General features: G+C 28.3%; 1 protein-coding gene across 2 annotated transcripts in view; it reads right to left on the bottom strand.

The window, feature by feature from the left end:
* The window catches only part of LOC149054380 (receptor-type tyrosine-protein phosphatase kappa-like), a 208,325-nt gene extending 194,011 nt beyond the window's left edge, over positions 1-14,314 (bottom strand). Inside the window, exon 1 of one of the 2 annotated variants that reach the window (XM_089230349.1) lies at positions 13,579-14,314. In XM_089230349.1, the coding sequence (XP_089086475.1) occupies positions 13,579-13,606 (28 nt within the window). In that variant the 5' untranslated portion in view covers positions 13,607-14,314. The remainder of the gene's footprint in view (positions 1-13,578) is intronic. The other variant, XM_089230350.1, reaches the window with a different exon arrangement.
* Between the last annotated feature and the right edge of the window lie 5,416 nt (positions 14,315-19,730).

Below are 19,730 nucleotides of genomic sequence, written 5' to 3'. Positions count from 1 at the left end.
TACGTATTTTAATGAAACGATATAATTTTAACTAAATATTTTCAATTCAAACGTTTAAAAAAAAATATCTTGAAATATTTTTAACCTTTAGTAGGTATACATTAGTAAAAAATGCCCGAGCGTAAAATGAAACTGAAAAAAAATTACAATTTATAAATCATATAACATAACAAAAAAAAATTTATAACCATTTAAATGGGAGAAAAAAAATATCTATTAGAATACATCAAACAATAAAATAGGGTATTAAGGTTCTTAGGGTAAATAATGTATTTACAATAACGGTTAGGTATAAAACATGTATAAATAAAAACGTCCATTAATAATAATTAATATTATTTCATTGTCCGTTATATTTATAACCATCAAACATCCATTATCGACGTATATATACTGTAGAATTATAAAATGAATTTATTTTGACGTCTTTTACAAAAATATACTTAAGTGTAATTTGATACTTGGATAACAATATTTTTGATTATTAAGATAGTGATTCGGCATAACTTTAAATTCATAGATAATAAAGAATGGATAGGCCACGGCTATGCTTATAACATTAGGTGCCGCGTTCCGAGAGAGCAGATATCATCTGTCTCACAAAGGTGCATGTTAGCTCGACTTGTGATAACACAATTGAAAATCTAATATTTTAGCCCACCACTTATTTTATTTATTTACAAAAGTTAAAGTGAATTTGTATAAACGTTATACAAATTTGTTTTCCCATAATTTTTATTATAATTTCACTTACTTTTATAATATATTTATATATGCATATTTATATTGTCTATAATATTATACTTATATACATACATAAACAAATACCTGAAAACTATATAAATTAAATTGGAGAATTGGACTTTATATCCACTATGGCACTCGGGCACTATTCACTCTTAAATATTTTATAATTTAAATAAAATGTTCAAAAATATTTTAGAAATAAATATACAAAATTTCATGGAAAAAAATCATGGATTAGAAAAAAAGCACCTACTTTAATAAATTGTTTGAGAACATATAATAAGGGATTATGGTCTATCCATTCTTTATTATCTATGTTTAAATTACACCGGATGATTACGAAATATTATGATATATTATATTGTTACGAAACCAATTTTTTATTGCAGATATACAGTATTTGCCCAAAATCATAACAAATACAGACATCTATTTTCTCTTTCATGTTGCGTAAGTACCACTTATTTATTCGCTGATTATGGTTAATAAATTGCAATAACTTTAAACTGGTATCTATAATTTTTTTAACATACCTATATAGCTCATATCCAAAATCAATACACTCGTATAATATATAATATTATTTATTTGTTGTGACTTATTACAATAAAATAATATAGTTTATATCGTGTTTGAACATCGTTATTTTATATTTTACTTGCAAAACAGGCCCGAGACCTAAACAAGAAAGCGAGTATACAGTACATCAACAGTGAGGGAAAAAAACTAAATGACAATAATAATATATTACAATATATTATTATTATTCAAACGTTGACATTCACCAGGAAAAATCTATCTGTTGCACCTTTTTTCTTTTAAAATATAAATATACATTTTTGATGTCAATAAAAACGATTTTAAAAACGATTTGAAGGAAAGAAAATTATAATTCTATAGCATAAATAAAATGTGTCTTCAACAGTGTTCGAGAATGAATAAATATCAAACAATTCGTCATTTTTTTTTCCTTTGTCTACGTAGATACTAAATTAATTTGCCCATGGAAATTCCTACATTAGTGAAATTTTCGAATACTCGATAGTCGTTAGTATTGTAAAAATAAACTTAGAATCTTAACAATTTACATTTAATTTATCAAATTTAAATAGATGAATAATATTCATTGATTTTTGTAAAATGTATTTAAATTCAGAATATTTTTAGTGCTATACATTTTTAGGGAAATACACATATTTTATGTATTGCATTGCAATCAATTCATAAATACACACAATTCTCAAATATTATTAATTATGACCTGTTTGTATAATTATATGCAAAATAATTTTACTTTATATTAAGCTGTAATAATAATAATAGATAATATTATAAAAGTAAATTCAATTATGCAACTATAATATTAACATATTCGAATTAATTTCACTGTTTAATAAAACATAAAATACATTTTTCTTGATTTGAAACACATTATAAATCATTATCGATCAAATTGTTTATAAATGTTATTATGCGAGCGTGTATTGATTATACCAAATTAAATATATACTTCTTTAACCAATGTGCGAGAGTAACATTATAATTTATATAATGTAGGTACGTATATAGAATATCTAAAATATAAATCACGATGATATTGTTGATTAAAAATGATTTAAAAAATCGAAAATGCTAAACAGGGATTTTTAGTAACAGACCTTTTCCCGTATATATAATACAATAGTACTATTTATTTGGTTCGTTAAAAAAAGTCAATGTTTTTATTTGACGATTTAAATTACGATTTTTTCGATTTTTTTTTAATCTATTCTATACACAACTTTTCCATTGTACGCGTGTACAAGGCGTAGTGGCATTCATTCATAGAATCCAAACTTGTATATTACGGCACGTATACGCTTCTATATTCACACAATGGTAAATTGCATTTCGAAAACTTTGATATATATTATTATTATTATTGTTGGTTGTTGTGTGTGTGTGTGTGTGTGTGTGTGTGTGTGTGTGTGTGTGTGTGTGTGGCCGTACTTATAGTACGTTAGGAGATCCGACGTATGGAAAACGAGCAGCGTTACGAGATCCGTTTTCGTTGTGAGATCCGAATGGGTGGATCTCGCAACGTTTGTACCATATATTGGTATAATATGTGTCCTTGAACGATTTCCAGCGAAAAACAACAGGATCTCGCAAAGACCTATTTTTATAAATGTTGTGTGTTCTCCCGTGTATATTTTATTATGTACAATTGTATTTTGTCTATGTTCGCGTTTCATGTAGTAGATGTTGTGAGCTCCGTAACGTTTAATGAGGACGGCAACATTGCACTGTGTGTCCATAGTGCAGTATATGCACTTTACGAGATCCCATTTAATATATTTTATAATTTGTATAGTTTAGATAATTATTTTATGTATGATCTGCGAGCAGCAGTGTCAGAGTGCAATGTTTGTCACTGCACATTCGATAACTTGCTACGCGTGACGGGCCGTGTCTATTTACGTTACGAGTATAATATATAAATAGCAACATAATAATAATCATTACTTGTTATGATTTTTCTGGAATTATTTTAGAATAATAAATAAAATAACAATAATATTATAAGTGGACATAATAGTTATACATTATTGTGCTTGTAATTTGCAATAATTTGTATTATGCATTTATCAGTAGTTATAAGTTATAACTTATTACTTATCATTTATATTATAGTATACCTACCTACCTATAATATATTGACAAATGTATTGTATAATATAAACTATAGTTACACTTGTTATTATGCATAGTAGAATATACTTATGTATTTATATTATAAGTACTAGCTGAACCCATGCATTTTGTAGCCCGTTGAAAATCCTACCTATTACTCAAACTATGTGTTAAATTCGTTACCTATGATTATGCTACCTATGTAGCAGTATGTTTTTATACTTATAGATGATAACGGTCTTGATTCATTACGATATCGATGGACTGGTATGTTGTCGTTTCGCCTAGAATTTCGTTTAAAATGGTAATATTGATTGAATTTACATTTTAAATCATAGTTTTTGGCTGCCAATATGGCCCATGCATTGAGTCACTGACGATTACTGTAGTTATCGTTTGTGGTAGATTTGTGTCAATTAACTCATTGGTCGTCGATTGGAAACAAATAATAAAAAAAGCGGGTAAGTGGATGTCGCTCTGCTGTACATTAGGGGGTGGGATGAACCTCTGACTAGGGTAGGTTAAATTTGAAAGCAATGATAGGTATCATTGTATACGAAAAGCGAATCTGAACGGAGATGATTTGTCAGTGTAGGATATATTATATTTAAATATTGTCATATACTTATTCTATTTTGAAACAAATATTTTATTTTTCAATTAGGACGCATTTTAAAATAAGACATTTTTTATTTTATTAAAAATTTAATTTAATTAAAAATAATAAATAAATAAAAAATAAAAATAATAAAAATTTAATTTGGTAATCAATTTTTCCAAAAACATTGCATGTAGTTATCTTAATTCATAATACCTTATATTGTGATAGATATACAATATACATATACCTGATTTGAGGATAAATCGTTATTGTTACGCGATTTCATAAAAATTTAAAACTCAAACGCTCAAAACATTTTTCCTATAATGACGCTTCAAACTTTCTGTATAGCTATTTGAAGCAAAACTTATGGAAAACTTAGTGTTGAATTTTTTAACCTTAGATATAAATACAAACAATTTTTTGAATTTTGAACTACAAAATAATTTGCAAATATTCATGGTTTTGACGAATTTTTGTCAATATTTGAACTTCAAACGCTTATAAAAAAAAGTTGTACCTTAGTATTCTTATAATTTTTTAATCACTATAACAATAACTTATAAGGAATTTCGTATTAAATTTTCAAGTATTTTGATAAGGCCGAAAAAATTTTATCGACACTTCAAAAAAAAATTTTCAGAAAAATTGAAAATTTCAGTTGTCTATAAATATCTAAAAAAAGTCAAAATATTTCGAAAATTAAATCATGTCAAGAAAATTCCAATCTAAATAACTGGTAAAATTTTCAATTATCTACGACTTATACTTTTTGAATAATATTAAATATTTAAAATCTTTTCAGGATAAATCGTTATCGTTACGCTATTTCGTAAAAATTTAAAATTCAAACGCACCTCAAATTTTTCCTATAATGACGCTTCGAGATTTCTCTATAGCTACTTGAAAGAAAACTTACGGAAAACTTAGTGTTGTATTTTTAATACTTAGTTATAAACACAAAACAGCGGGTAAGTCGTGTATGTCGCTCTGCTGTACAGTAGGTTACAAGTGGGTTACTGTAATGGATGGAATTAAATTTGAATCAATGATATTATATAATTGTATACAAAAAACGATTCTGAGCGAAGACGGTTTATCTGTCTAGGATATATTATAGATTATTAAAAATTTTCAAATCTTAGATTTAAAAAGAAAAATCTTTATGAATTTCTAGTTTGAAATAATTTGCGAATTTTCGTGATTTTTACATATGTTGTCAAAATTCAAACTTTGAATGCTCGTAAAAAAAAAATTGTGACTACGCATTTCTTTTATTTTTCAATTTTTATTGTAAAAATATATTATGAGCCTTGTATTAAATTTTCAAATCTTAGATATAAAAAGAAAATTTTTTATGTATTTCTAGCTTAAAATAATTTCTGTATTTTCGTGATTTTTACATAATATGTTGTCAAAACTCAAACTTTGAATGCTTAAAAAAAAATTGTGACTATGTATTCCTTTTATTTTGCAACTGCTATTGTAAAAATATGTTAGGGGCCTTGTATTAAATTTTCAAATCTTAGAATTAAAAAGGAAAACTTTTATGAATTTCTATCTAACATAATTTGAACATTGCCGTAATTTTTACGTATTTAGTCAAAATTTGAACTTTAAATGCTTATAAAAAAAAATTGTGACTATATATTTCTTTTATTTTTCAATTGCTATTGTAAAAATATATAATGAGCCTTGTATTAAATTTTCAAATCTTAGATATAAAAGAAAATTTTTTTATGAATTTCTAGCATAAAATAATTTACGAATTTTCGTGATTTTCGTGATTTTTACATAATATGTTGTAAAAATTCAAACTTTGAATGCTTATAAAAAAAAAATTGTGGCTATGTATTTCTTTTATTTTTCAACTTCTATTGTAAAAATATGTTAGGAGCCTTGTATTAAATTTTCAAATCTTAGAATTAAAAAGAAAAACTTTTATGAATTTCTATCTAAGATAATTTGAACATTGCCGTAATTTTTACGTATTTAGTCAAAATTTGAACTTTAAATGCTTATAAAAAAAATCGTGCCTACGAATTTTTAATATTTTTTAACTTCTATTGTTACAATGTGTTAGAAGCCTTGTATTAAATTTTCAAGCTTTTCTACCGAACAAATAAATTTTTATCGATATTTATAGAAAAAAAAACTAAAAAAGTTGAAAAATTAAAATGTCAGTAAACAGCTCAAAACAAATCTAAATATTTTGAGAATTTTATCAAATATATAAAACGCCTAGATAAACATTCAGTCAAAATTTCAAGTATCTGCGGTAATTTGTTTTAGAGTTACACCAAAATAAGGAAATCGCTAAAAGTGAAAATCCAATGTTGTAAAAATTTAAATTTCAAATGCTCATAAAAATTTAATTTGAATTTCCGGTGGAATTTTTATCTGTGATAAAGATTGAAAAACTTGTAAGAAATCTTATATTAAATTTTTAAATCTTAGATTTAAAAAGAAAATTTTTTATGAATTTCTACCTTAAAATAATTTGTGAATTTTCGTGATTTTTACGTATTTTGTCAAAATTCAAACTTTGAATGCTTATAAAAAAAAATGTGACTATGAATTTCTTTTATTTTTCAACTGCTATCGTAACAATATGTTAAGAGCCTTGTATTAAATTTTCAAGCTTTTCTGCCTAACAAATAAATTTTAATCGATATTAATTTTAAAAAAACTAATAATGATCGAAAATTTGAAATGCCTATGAATAGTTCAAATTAAGTCGAAATTTTTTGAAAATTGCATGGTGGATAGAATATACTTATATAAACATTAGGTGAAAATTTCATGTATCTATGGTCATTTGTTTTAAAGTTACATCAAAAACCAAAATCGATTTTGTCGAAAACTGGTTTTGCGTAAAAATTCCCGTTTTTCTGTCACTTTTTTTTGTATTTCTCGATTTTTTTCATAACTGTTGGAAAATATTTACTTTTGACCTCTATAATGCACCAAGGATATTCACTTTTCCTTCGGAAACCACCCCCAAAGTTTGAAATTGAAGCATTATTTCGATTAGTTATGCTGTAAATAATAATAACAAATTCAGGGATATTAATTAATAATTACTTTTACACTAATTATTATTATTATTGAAACCAATAGCAACTAATTGTGATTACAGTAACTAAAAGCAGTTGTCTATAAACAAAAATGTTCATCGTAAATTTCAAAATTTCCGTTGGAGCACCTCCAGGCGTTGGACCTACCACTTTTTAACTTAGCGTATCTTCTGCCCATAGGTCTAATCATTGATTATAAATACATAAATATTTATAATCAATGGTCTAATATATCTCTGTACCAAATGTTATCACAGTCGGTCCAGCCGTTTAGGAATGCATAAAAGACAGATGGACAGAAATCCATTTTTATATTTATTGAAGAAGATAATTTACTACTTACTACTTATAAGGCTTCTCTGTATAAACTATTATTTGTCAATTAGAATTGATAATATAGGTATTATTTCTATCAGTTCTACGAATTTTTAGTTATGCTCATTATTATTTTATTTTTTAATACATATTTTCATTTTTATTATCTGATCGTTTACTATTTAGGTATCGAAATATTTTTTAGTAGAAGATTTTAACATATGCATTGTATTATATACCAAATGGTACAAGCCGACTATATTTTTTTTATTAAGTTTAAAAGGATACTGTTTCCTAGAACTATACTCATCCCTCTATCCTAAGAAAAAGAAATCATAACTAATTACGCTACCTACTTGAGACTTGATACTGTATTTGTTCATTATTGAACTTTTAATTGTTTTAACTTGTATTACCTACATAGTAACATGGAAAATTAAACTAACATGGTACATATAACGATACACAGCTTAAACTATAAAATATGCGCAGCATAAATCGTAACAAAAAGTTAAGATTTGATATATGTAGTGGTACAGAAATTATATTATGTGCGAATTTACGTATTTTACCCTGTTCCATAATAATCTCTACAAAAATTATTATTTTTTTAAGAAAATATGAATAGTACAATTAAATTTAAAATATTAATTTAAGATACTAAAAAAAAAAAAATAATGTAATCAATGTAACGTTTACGACTACTGGCCATTGTCGCCGATGTCTTTTGATCAATAAAAAAAAAGCGGGTAAGTCGTGGATGTTGCTCTGCTGTACAGTAGGTTACAAGTGGGTTATTGTAATGGATGGAATTAAATTTGAATCCAATGATATTATATCATTGTATACGAAAAACGATTCTGAGCGAAGACAGTTTATCTGCCTAGGATATATTAGGATATATTATAGATTATTAATAATTTTCAAATCTTAGATTTAAAAAGAAAATATTTTATGAATTTCTAGCTTAAAATAATTTGCGAATTTTCGTGATTTTTACGTATGTTGTCAAAATTAAAATTTGAATGCTTGTAAAAAAAATGTTGACTATGCATTTCTTTTATTTTTCAACTGCTATTGTAAGAATATGTTAAGATCCTTGTATTAAATTTTCAAGCATTTCTACCTAACAAATAAATTTTTATCGATATTAATTTAAAAAAAAACTAATAATGATCGAAAATTGCAAATACCCATGAATAGTTCAACTTAAGTTGAAAAGTAATAAACCGACAGTAATTATACCTACTTGTATTGTTTTTAATTTTTTACTAATTATTTTAAAGAGAAACAAAAATATTATAAAAAGTGTTTTTTATATTATTTTTATTTTTATGTTTAAAGCTATTTTTTGTTTTTTGTTTTACTGAATATATTGTTAATAAAACGATATACATTATTAATTATATAATTAGTTAATACATTATACAATTAATAATATTAATACATTATTAATTGTTAAATTATCATGATACAAAAATAAACATAAAAATCTGTCAATTGTAATTTTAGCCAGCAGTTCACTCCTCAGATAAAAAATCAATTACACTCATTTATTTAACTAATATCAATCAACTTATTTTATGACTTTTTATGTATAAGTATAAATTGCAATATTAATTAATATGTAAGTCCCTAATATATCATTATTTTATCTTATCTTATTTTCGTTTGAATATTACCTAAAGTTCTTATAAAATATATTAAATTAAACAAGAAAACGCCTAAATACATTAAAAATAAAAATTCTTATTTATTTATTAATATAAAGAATCATATTTATCTTAGCTGAGAAATGAATTTGAAGGTAAGTAGTTTTATACTGAAGTGTTAGATAGGTATGTTCCAACACTAAAAATCACGAAAGGTCAAAATAGTTATATGTCGTACGTCGCATTACATGATGTAGTAAATTGCTTTAAATTGTTATCTCGATATTAAACCTAAAAGACGTTATCAAAGATTGAGCTATAAGAGCAAATTACAGTACAGGTAAGTAGAAAATAATATTTCTGTCAATACGGTCACGGAAAACCGATTCAACGTTATTGTTACGGCGACGATCGGTAGCCGTGGATTCGGCTTAGAACAGTTAAAACAGTACATAGGTCAGGGTACTAGTACCGTATACAAGTATGAATTCATAAGACGGCAACATTGCATGGATCTCATAAAGTTGATACTTTAAAATAATATACAATTTAGGATCTCGTATGGTGGTGTAGATATAGTGACTAAGCTTAATACACACTGGATCTCACAACGTCTACTATACTATAATTTTAACACGAGTATGTTGGTGTATATAATGAGTATATTATATCCAAATATATTTTTAAAATTTTATATTCTGATCCCGTTTAAAAATACTTATTTAAAGTCATGGATCTCACAACGTCGACTTTTCCAAGTGGATCTCGTAGAGTATTATAAGCCCGTATGTGTGTGTGTGTGTGTGTGTGTGTGTGTGTGTGTGTGTGTGTGTGTGTAACAAATAGACGTTTTATATTTCTACCAGAAAACACATTCGCCGTCTTTTCAATGGGTCATTTTTATATTTTTGTATGTATAACGTCTAAACACTATGTGTGGGCAATGTATATTATATTATTATAATATGTCTGACCCATGCGAGTCTTGGCATTCTATGTAATGGGTTGGTTATAAAAAACACCATGTGTTATGGAAGAAAAACGTGTCATTAATAGTATTTTCTTAATTTGTTACAAGTTATAAAATATTAAGCAACAACATTTTGTTAAGTACTTGCTCGATAATTATTATTAAAACCGTAAAGTTATATTTTTTGTAGAGTTTTAAGTTAAGCACAATGTCTAAAAAAACAAACTACCTTGCTTATCCATAATAGATTACACAAACAATTAAAAATGTTTGTTTTATTTCAGTGACCTAACAATTTTTATTTTATTGAACTGTGTACATTTTTATTGTGTGTCTGTATAATGTTTACTGCTCTGTTTTCTTCCATAATATAATAATTACACGAATGTCTTGCAAATCTTCAGTAAAAGTAAAACCGTAACCTTATTTTTTACGTAAAATAATTACAAATGATTTGAATATAAATTTAAATGTTTTTAATACAAATATAATTTAGAATTTTAAATAAACCAAAGACCAATTGCATTTTTAAAAGCCATTATAAGCTTGATACTACAGGAAGTAAATATTTATGTCTTAGCAAAACCTAACGGGGAATTGAAAATTCCCATGTGTTCGATTAGCATTTGACAATAAATTATAAAATATAAAATAATGAAACAAATATATGTTTACAAATAATATTATTTCAACTTTCAAGAGGGCATCTCTCTCAAAGTTATAATATCTGTTACAATTACGTGTGACTGTAAGACTGAGCTATGTTTTTTGATAGGTACTTGTAAAAAATGAAATATTTTATGGCAAAATAAGGTAATATACTAGTATATGAAATATACACATAAATAATGATTATAGATTATATTATTATGTATTTATTTTAAACAAAGTTCTACGAGATAAGTTAATTTTAATCGATAAAGTTTGTTTTATGCATTATAGTTGGTAACATTTGATAGTTTTGCTATTTAAAAAAAATCTGTATCGCTTTCAAAACACAAAAAACGAAGGATAACTATGTCGGCCGTTGCTAATGAATAATGTTCCAATCCAATTTTAAACCTCAATTGCGGTTCTGCAGTGTAATGGTCGGATGGGGACAACCAATAAAAAGCGGGACAGGCCATTGATTTGGGTAAACTTCAATATAACGTGCCACTAAAATCGAGGTATTATATAATAATTAAATATGCAAATCGTGCAACATCCGTAAGTTTTGATCGTAAAAAAGCAAATTTTCCGAAGTATATTTATTGAATTATTATTGCGTTTATCTACCAAAAATATTATTATAACTGGTTGAAACTTATTTATGCTTAAATATTAGTCAAATTGACACACAATTATGTACGAGTGTTGAATACTTGGCATGCATGACGGTGATCGACATATAATATTTTAAAAATTTTGGTGTAATCATAATATTTCTGTTTAGTAGATTTTAAATTATACGTCTTGTAAATAACGAAATAATATATTCTTTACTAAAATTATAATATTATAATTCATACCTTATACAGAATTAAAGGACGCACAAGGCTGCGGTACAAACGCCTTAAACTGTTCTTGTTATAAATTATTTGAGACCGTTCATAATATTATCCTTCCGTATTCATAAATATAAAACTGTGAAGAATTTTAGATAAAATATGTATAAAAAAATTTTCTAATATAAGATTCTATATTGTTAAATAGTAGTTAAATTTTGTTTTTGTCAAGAAATAATATACTACTTTTATGATTGTGATTTACGTATTTATTTGTGTTTTGCATTTCAGAGTACTTCATTTTGGAGCACAAAATTCACTTCAATCATTAATATTACCATAAGGGTAGTTTATAGTTTCAAGTAGTAAATGCGACCAAACTAAAAGGTAAATAGCAGTATGTAGGGTATGTATATTATATTCTATGAGGAATTTTTACTTGTAGTACTTTGGTCAAAAGTAGGAAATTCGAAGAAATGTTGTTTAGGAAAAACTAATGAAAAAACAATTTAAAAAACGATGATAATATTATATTTTACACAAAACGAGTTATCGAAAAGATTATTCAATCAAACTCAGTGATTTAAAACAGTAAGGACTTGTCATTTTTACAAAACCTTTAATTTAACATTTTCCAAACATAATATTATTTATTCTCTTATTTAGTTATTTATATATAGACGTTTGAAATTTTTAACTTCTTTTAGTTTTTTTCGATATATTTTTATAAAATTTTAAACTTAGTTATATAACATTCCTCATAAATAGTTTCTTCAGCAGTTTAGAAATATCGAAAATAGAATCTCAATTTATTTATAATCATTTGAAATTCAAAGTTGGGTAAAATCGTACATTCATACTAAAACTAAATCGAATGTAAAATATCTATAACCTTGTTTCCTTAATCGATGTTAGTAAGTTTTTGTAATTAAAAAATACATTAGCTACTGCCTACTATACAGCAGAGTGAGTTCACCAGTTTTCTAAAATTATGATTGTATTACACGAGTAAGCATTGTACTAAAAATGGTCGCTAATATGTAAACTACGACCTTTAAAAATAAAGAAAAATCTATATTATATTAGGCCGAAGTTTTTCAAGTTATAGCAGTCGTTTATATCCTGTAATAGGTTTACCCCGGAAGTAAATCCTATTACGGATGTGTCAGTATTGAAGTCTGTTGAAACTGTATGTATAATTTTTTTTTTACATAAGAACAGAAGAGACGAAAGGAATATTTAGTGTAAGTTTTCTTAGTATTTTATATTATTCATTCTGACTCGTTATATATATATATATATAGACACTGCGAACATGTCCGTCCTGATCATAGTAATAATAATATGTTTCTCGTGAAAATACGAATATGATTTTCTCAAAACGTACCCATCCAAACCGTTTAATTATTCAAGGCGATGTGGTCTTTATCCAAACTATACCTAAAACGAGCTTCTTAATATTTAAACAATTCTCACATGTTCCATGATCCGATTTGGTGCTTACTCACTACCTATAGTCACACTACTCGTATATGGACCAATATAATATTTTTCAGCAGTAGGTAGGATATGTACCCGCACGTATAATATAACCAGTTCCGAACAAACCGCCGCTGCAAGTGGTGCATTGCACCGGAACCCAGACTCTTTGAAATATTTTGGCTTTTTTTATAAGATTTTAAATTAGAAGTCCTCTAATTTTTTTTTGCACCTAAGAAGTTCAAGATCAGGCACTAGTAATAACGTTATGAATCGAAAAATATATCCTTTCCAATCATATTCTGATCAATAAGACATTTAAAAATTCAGGTACGCACCACACATCTCGTATTGCACTTTTTTCATCCCCCTAACCCTTCTTATATATATATATATATCTTTTTGAGAGAGAGAGACAAATCAACCTTATAAGCACTGATTTAATAATTGATCATTTATCTGTTGTTATTAAGTATTTTTTTTCACTATAATATAATATTAATGTATTTTTGCACTCGGATAGGACGGCGGAAACGAAAAATTATAAAAAAACTCGTGCTCATACGGCACAACTTACATAACGGCAACAGACCGCTGTTGAGCATGGACAGCTTGATGGTGTTGGGTATGGATGCTAAGGACACGCTGTTGGAGGACGTTGACGAGTCGGCGGTGGACGACTTTTTCTTCTTTTTCGGCTTGTCGTCCACGTACTTACACGTGGCCGACTTTGACCGGCCCTTGTGCCGGTACGTTTTGTTACCGCCACCGTGATATTCGCTGTGCGGATAGCTACCGCTTCCGGTGCTGCTCGCTCCGCCGCCGCCGGCCACCGACGAGTCGCTCCTGTACGACGACAGCTTGACGACCGAAAAACCGGACGGTACGTTGTTATATTAACGGCACGGACGGCAAACGGTAAGCGGCGTACGCGACGTGTGATTAATATTATTATTATCGACCGACACCAATATCGTGTCACAGCGATCGTCGTTGAATATTAATATTAACAATACAACCGTTATCGCGAAAAAGTCGAAAATCGCGATCGCGAGCGCGCCCGCGCACGTGTTAAGACGATAAGACTGTGAAATCGTGCGTACACTGCAACACTTTGTCGCGGACGGACGGACTGACTGACTGACTTACTGACCGACTGAACGACGGGCGGACGGACAGCGCGCGCAAGGCACACTGATGAGGGAAGAGCGGCCGCGACGGATTCAAACGGTTGTTTCGAAACACTCGCCCGGTGCAACGGTCGTCGTCGTGTGATGCGTCCGCGTCTTGCGTGTTGGCGTTGGTCGTCCGGCGTTGGCGATCCGCGGGAAACTACTGACGGCCGTGTCGAGGTGTCGGCCATGTACTCATGATGTGTCGTCGACGCTGCCGCCGCCGCCGCCACTGACGGCGCCCGTGTATGTGAGGCGCCTCCGCTGTGCTGCAGCTCTCGTCCACGATCGGACCGGAAAGGATTTTTTTCCCTCGTCAAATCAAACTGCCAACAGGTATGTATATGCCCCGCAGTGGCGAGGCGTGAATAAATTAGGCATAATGCGACGATATTTTAAGTAAATATAATATATTTATTATATTTGCTTTGAGAGGACGTCGTCGCACCCACGTAATAATATGTGTCACACACGTGTCCGAAATAGCAAATTTTTCGCTTACTAGTTTCAACAGGGTGCTGTAAGTTTTGATATTACAGTGAATTGACCTATGATAAAATTTAAACGTTAGTGGGCTTTAATTGATATTATTATATTCGAGTAAGTTTATGAATTTATGATAATTTTTAAGATGTAAAGTCTCAAAAATGTCATAAAATCATAATCTACTGGAAAACAACAATATCAATAAAAGCCTACGTACGGCTTTAAATAATAGTAAACTTACCTTTAAATTTTAAAATATGTAGGTCAACTCACTCTAATATCAAAACTAAAAGCACAATAATGAAACTGCAAGTGAACGGAAATTTGCTATGCCGTAGGTACGTGTTTTAGACGGAGCTGATAACATCATTTGTGGGTGCGACGTAGTACTCATAAAATATTAAATTAAACAATATATATATATATTAGACATTGTAACAACGTGAGAGAATAGAAGGTCTGTTCAGATTATTTCCGGACGCGAACTCATAAAGTAATGTTATATATGGAAGATCATGTTGCCATTTTCTGACAGTGGGGAGGTTTTTCAGATATTGTGAGGGACGATAATTTTGATAAGTTCAGAATAATAGCTGAAAGAACTGTTTTATATAAAATTTATTATATAGTGGTAGGATGCAAGTGTTGGTGTCGTTGGTCATTGTTAATGTATTTTTTTGTGTATGATGTACACAGACTGTAAGATTAACTTTTTAATAATAAAAAAATATATATATATATAATATGAAAATATTGTTGATACCTACTCAATTTTCATGTATAGACAATATCAATCCAGAAAATATAAACAAACAGTAATTTAAAAACCAATTATCCTTAACCTAGTACCTATGCGGTGCGGTCGATGAGACAATAATAAATGTTTTTGTCTTAAAAAGACGTCCTAATTTATTGATCTTTTTTTTTATATGCAATACCTACTAAAGTATTTTCATGAACCTAGAGGCAGATGATGATATGCTCACGAAAAAGGCGAATATTAACATAACTTAAAATTATGATCTCCTGCATACTATACTAATAATCACAGTATAAACGAATAGTTAAAAAACCTCCGAAGCATCCGAATTTTTCATCAAGCTGCAGTGCGGTGGCGTTTAAGTATAAGGAAAAATTATGGTTATAAACTATAAAGATTATATAAATGTATACAAATTGTAAACACGTCTATGTTTAGGTGTATGTATGCCATACATGCATAGAATTCTTAATTTCTAATTCCATGGAATCATAATACGAAGGAATTGTTATTATTTCAATCTGCAGTCTCAATGAATATAATACTTTGTGGTTAGTAAATGTTCAACAAACCACCCACTTACCCATATCAACTACCCAGCACTAATATACTGGCGTTTCACTGCATTGTAATAACTCTAACCAACTATTCGTTAATCTAAACTTTTCCGAATGAATCTTAACGGTTGTAATATTTTTATTATTTAGAAAACAAAATATCAAGTATTTATACTTATCTAGTATGAATTTCAAATTAAACCTAAATTTATATTATACTTTATGATTAAATAAGTAGATAAATTAAAAAGAGTAAGTAAATAAATAAAACTTATTCCATGTAACGAAGCCGCATGGGGAACCATAAAAAAAAATTTTAGCATTCCTTAAAAAGATATTAAGGATGAATAACAATGAAGGTCATTGTCCTTAAAAACAATAAAATTCATTAAACAAAAAATATCATTAAAAGGAAGTTTCACAATGTACTATGCATAATATTTCCATGTCGCTATAAGCTACGTCTTAGAAATCATTATTGCGAAAAATATGAAAATTTTCGTAGTATTATAATAACTTATTCTCGGCGGCCAGCCAGCACTATAATCATAATATATATATATATAAGTGACATTTTTTCGCACACTCGACATTTTCTGGGGCGTATTTGTTCTGATATTGTGCACAACACTATACCGAGCCTCCAACCAACGAACGATTGTTACTATATTTTTCTCGATTAGATCTGATCCTCAAAATAATAACTCTATTCGGCTCTAGTCCGCGTTCCTACGCGTATATATATACGTGTGTGTACGTCATATTATATACTCACACACACTCGAAGGAATTTTGGCATTTGACCCACACGTTTCCGCCGAGACTAAATCCAACGCTAACGATCCCGTTTTCCTCTTCGTCATCGTTCCGACAAAACCCACCAGTGGCGGTAAACAAGGTTTTTGATATGGTGGTATTGTTGCTGTACATAACAATAAATATAAACCGCTGCGATACAGGTAAAGTGAATTTAATAATAATATTATACCGTATGGACGAAAGTGCACTGTACACAATGTTGTGCAGAATATATTATATAATATACAATGGGGTTTAATGGTTCCGTGTGCAGGGCGATTCGCCAAGTACAATGTATTTTTCATTTAATAATCACAATTCATTCGAATTCTGATTATTGAAATTTTTAAACAAACCTACTCAAACTCAAAATTCCCAATTTATTGTATTTTCCTTACTAGGTTTAGGTACATATAAAGAGCATCATATGTGTCGATACAAACTTTTGCATTTTAATCGAATCCCTTCCCCCTTTTGCACTGTAGGTTGTTAAATGGATAGTTTTTTTTTTTTGAAAATGTTTATGTCCCTCATTCAATATTCAAACGAGTACTTTTTCAGTTATTAAAGTGTTTGCACTAAAGATATAATCATGTACCTATAGTCCTTATGTCCTATAGTCCTTTTGTTTTACAAAAATATAAAATACACGCATATTGCACGATCTAGTATTTATTGTACTCGAGTGATTTTTATAAATTATTTATGTTGAATAATATTATAATAATAATATAATCACTCAAATATCCACTAAATAATTTGATATAAAAACATTGAGTTCTCGTATTAAAAATTAAAGTTTGTCTATATATTATACAGGGTGATTCACGAAGCATGCTCACCCCATTTTTCTCCAATACTGCAATTTTTATAAATTTATAAACTTATTAAATACGTAAAAATGCCTAATATTTTAAGCATTTTTTACTACTTCATGCTGCGGAGCTTCAAACTTTTATTTTTAATACGAGAACTCCGCAGCATGAAGTAGTAAAAAATGCTTAAAATATTAGGCATTTTTACGTATTTAATAAGTTTATAAATTTATAAAAATTGCAGTATTGGAGAAAAATGGGGTGAGCATGCTTCGTGAATCACCCTGTATAATATATAGATATAGTATGTCATCGACGCCGGGGTATTGTAGAAAATCGAATACGCTATACGCAGTAGGCCGCCCACACTATTATATGTTATTATGTTATACCTACCTATATACCACGAAAGCGGTAAGCTCCCGATTCACTGGGACGTTTATAGATATATATTTCACAATATTATACATTGTAAAGTCGTATACTTGATAATAAAAACCTCACCGTTGGTTATATATACACATAATATTATTATAAAATCCCAAAATAAAACTCGTTCCTCATATAATATAATAACCTCCATATTCGTTTCATCATTATCTGAAATTCCGTCAAACAATGCATAACTTACTGTAGTATCTATATAGTCGTGAAGGGGAACAAACGATGCAACTTACAAAAAATACGGACGACAGTTTTTCGTCTCGAATCCTAAGGGGGCAAAAAAATGTTTATGTTTTTTTTTTCTTTCGCTTATAACTTCGAGATCATTTTACCTATGCAGACGAGTGCCAAAGCCCACTGCAGTGTTGATTTTATATAAAGAAAAATTTAATCAGTTCAACATTTGAAACCTTTTTTTAGATTCTGAACGAAGTGATGAATGTATTGATTTTACAATGATATGTTTTTTTTGTGTCCGTGTACAGCATAACTAGTCAAAATAATGCTTCAATTTCAAATTTTGGGGGTGGTTTCCGATGTAAAAGTGAATATCCTTGGTGCATTATAGAGGTAAACATTTTCCAACAGTTTTCAAAAAAATCGAGAAAAACAAAAAAAAAATGACAGAAAAACGGGAATTTTTACACAAAACCAGTTTTCGACCAAATCGATTTTTTATATAGTTATAATTCAAAAACTAATCACTATAAGTACTTGAAATTTTCACCAAATGTTTATGTCAGTGATCTATCTATATACAGTTTAATTTTCAAAAATTTTTGACTTTTTTTGAGTTATTTATATAGACCACTGAAATTTTCAATTTTTATGAGAATTTTTTTTTGAAGTGTCGGTAAAAAAATTTTAGAAAACCAAAAAACTTGAAAATTTAATACAAGGCTCCTTATGAGTTGTTCTTATTGTAGCTAAAAAAAATTAAAAATCGTTAGTCACAATTTTTTTTTATAAGCTATAAACGCTTAATAAATTTTTACGGAATCTGTCGAAAACGCGAAAATTTGCAAGTAATTTTAAATCATAAAAATTTTTGGGTTTATAACTAAGGATTAAATATACAACACTAAGTTTTCCGTAAATTTTCCTTCAAGTAGGTATAGAAAAAACTCGAAGCATCATTATAGGAAAAATAAGTGCGTTTGAATTTTAAATTTTTACGAAATAGCGTAAGGATAACGATTTATTTTTAAACGATTTTAAATATTTGTTATTATTCAAAAAGTATATGTAGTAGATACTTGAAAATTTTACCAGTTATTAAGATTGGCATTTTCTTTACATGATTTAATTTTCTTAATATTTTGACTGTTTTTGAGATATTCATAGACAACTGAAATTTTCAATTTTTCTGAAAATTTTTTTTGGAAGTGTCGGTAAAATCTTTTTTGCCCTATCAAAATACTTGAAAATTTAATACAAAGTTTCTCATAAGTTAATCTTATAGTTATTAAAAATTTATAAGAATACATAGGCACAATTTTTTTTTATTAGAATTTGAAGTTCAAACTTTTACGAAATCTGTCGAAAACGCGAAAATTTGCAAGTAATTTTGAAGTTTAAAAATCATAAAATTGTTCGTGCTTATACTAAGGATTAAAAATACAACAATAAGTTTTCCGTAAGTTTTCCTTCAAGTAGCTATAGAGAAAACTCGAAGCATCATTACAGAACAAATTTTA

This window comes from Diuraphis noxia, unplaced genomic scaffold (genome assembly GCF_037042655.1).
Source record: "Diuraphis noxia isolate RWA-SAM2 unplaced genomic scaffold, SU_Dnox_SAM2 contig0007, whole genome shotgun sequence".
Taxonomy (NCBI): domain Eukaryota; kingdom Metazoa; phylum Arthropoda; class Insecta; order Hemiptera; family Aphididae; genus Diuraphis; species Diuraphis noxia.
The sequence above is the reverse complement of the archived record's forward strand: the minus strand, read 5'-3'. Positions and strand labels throughout refer to the sequence as shown.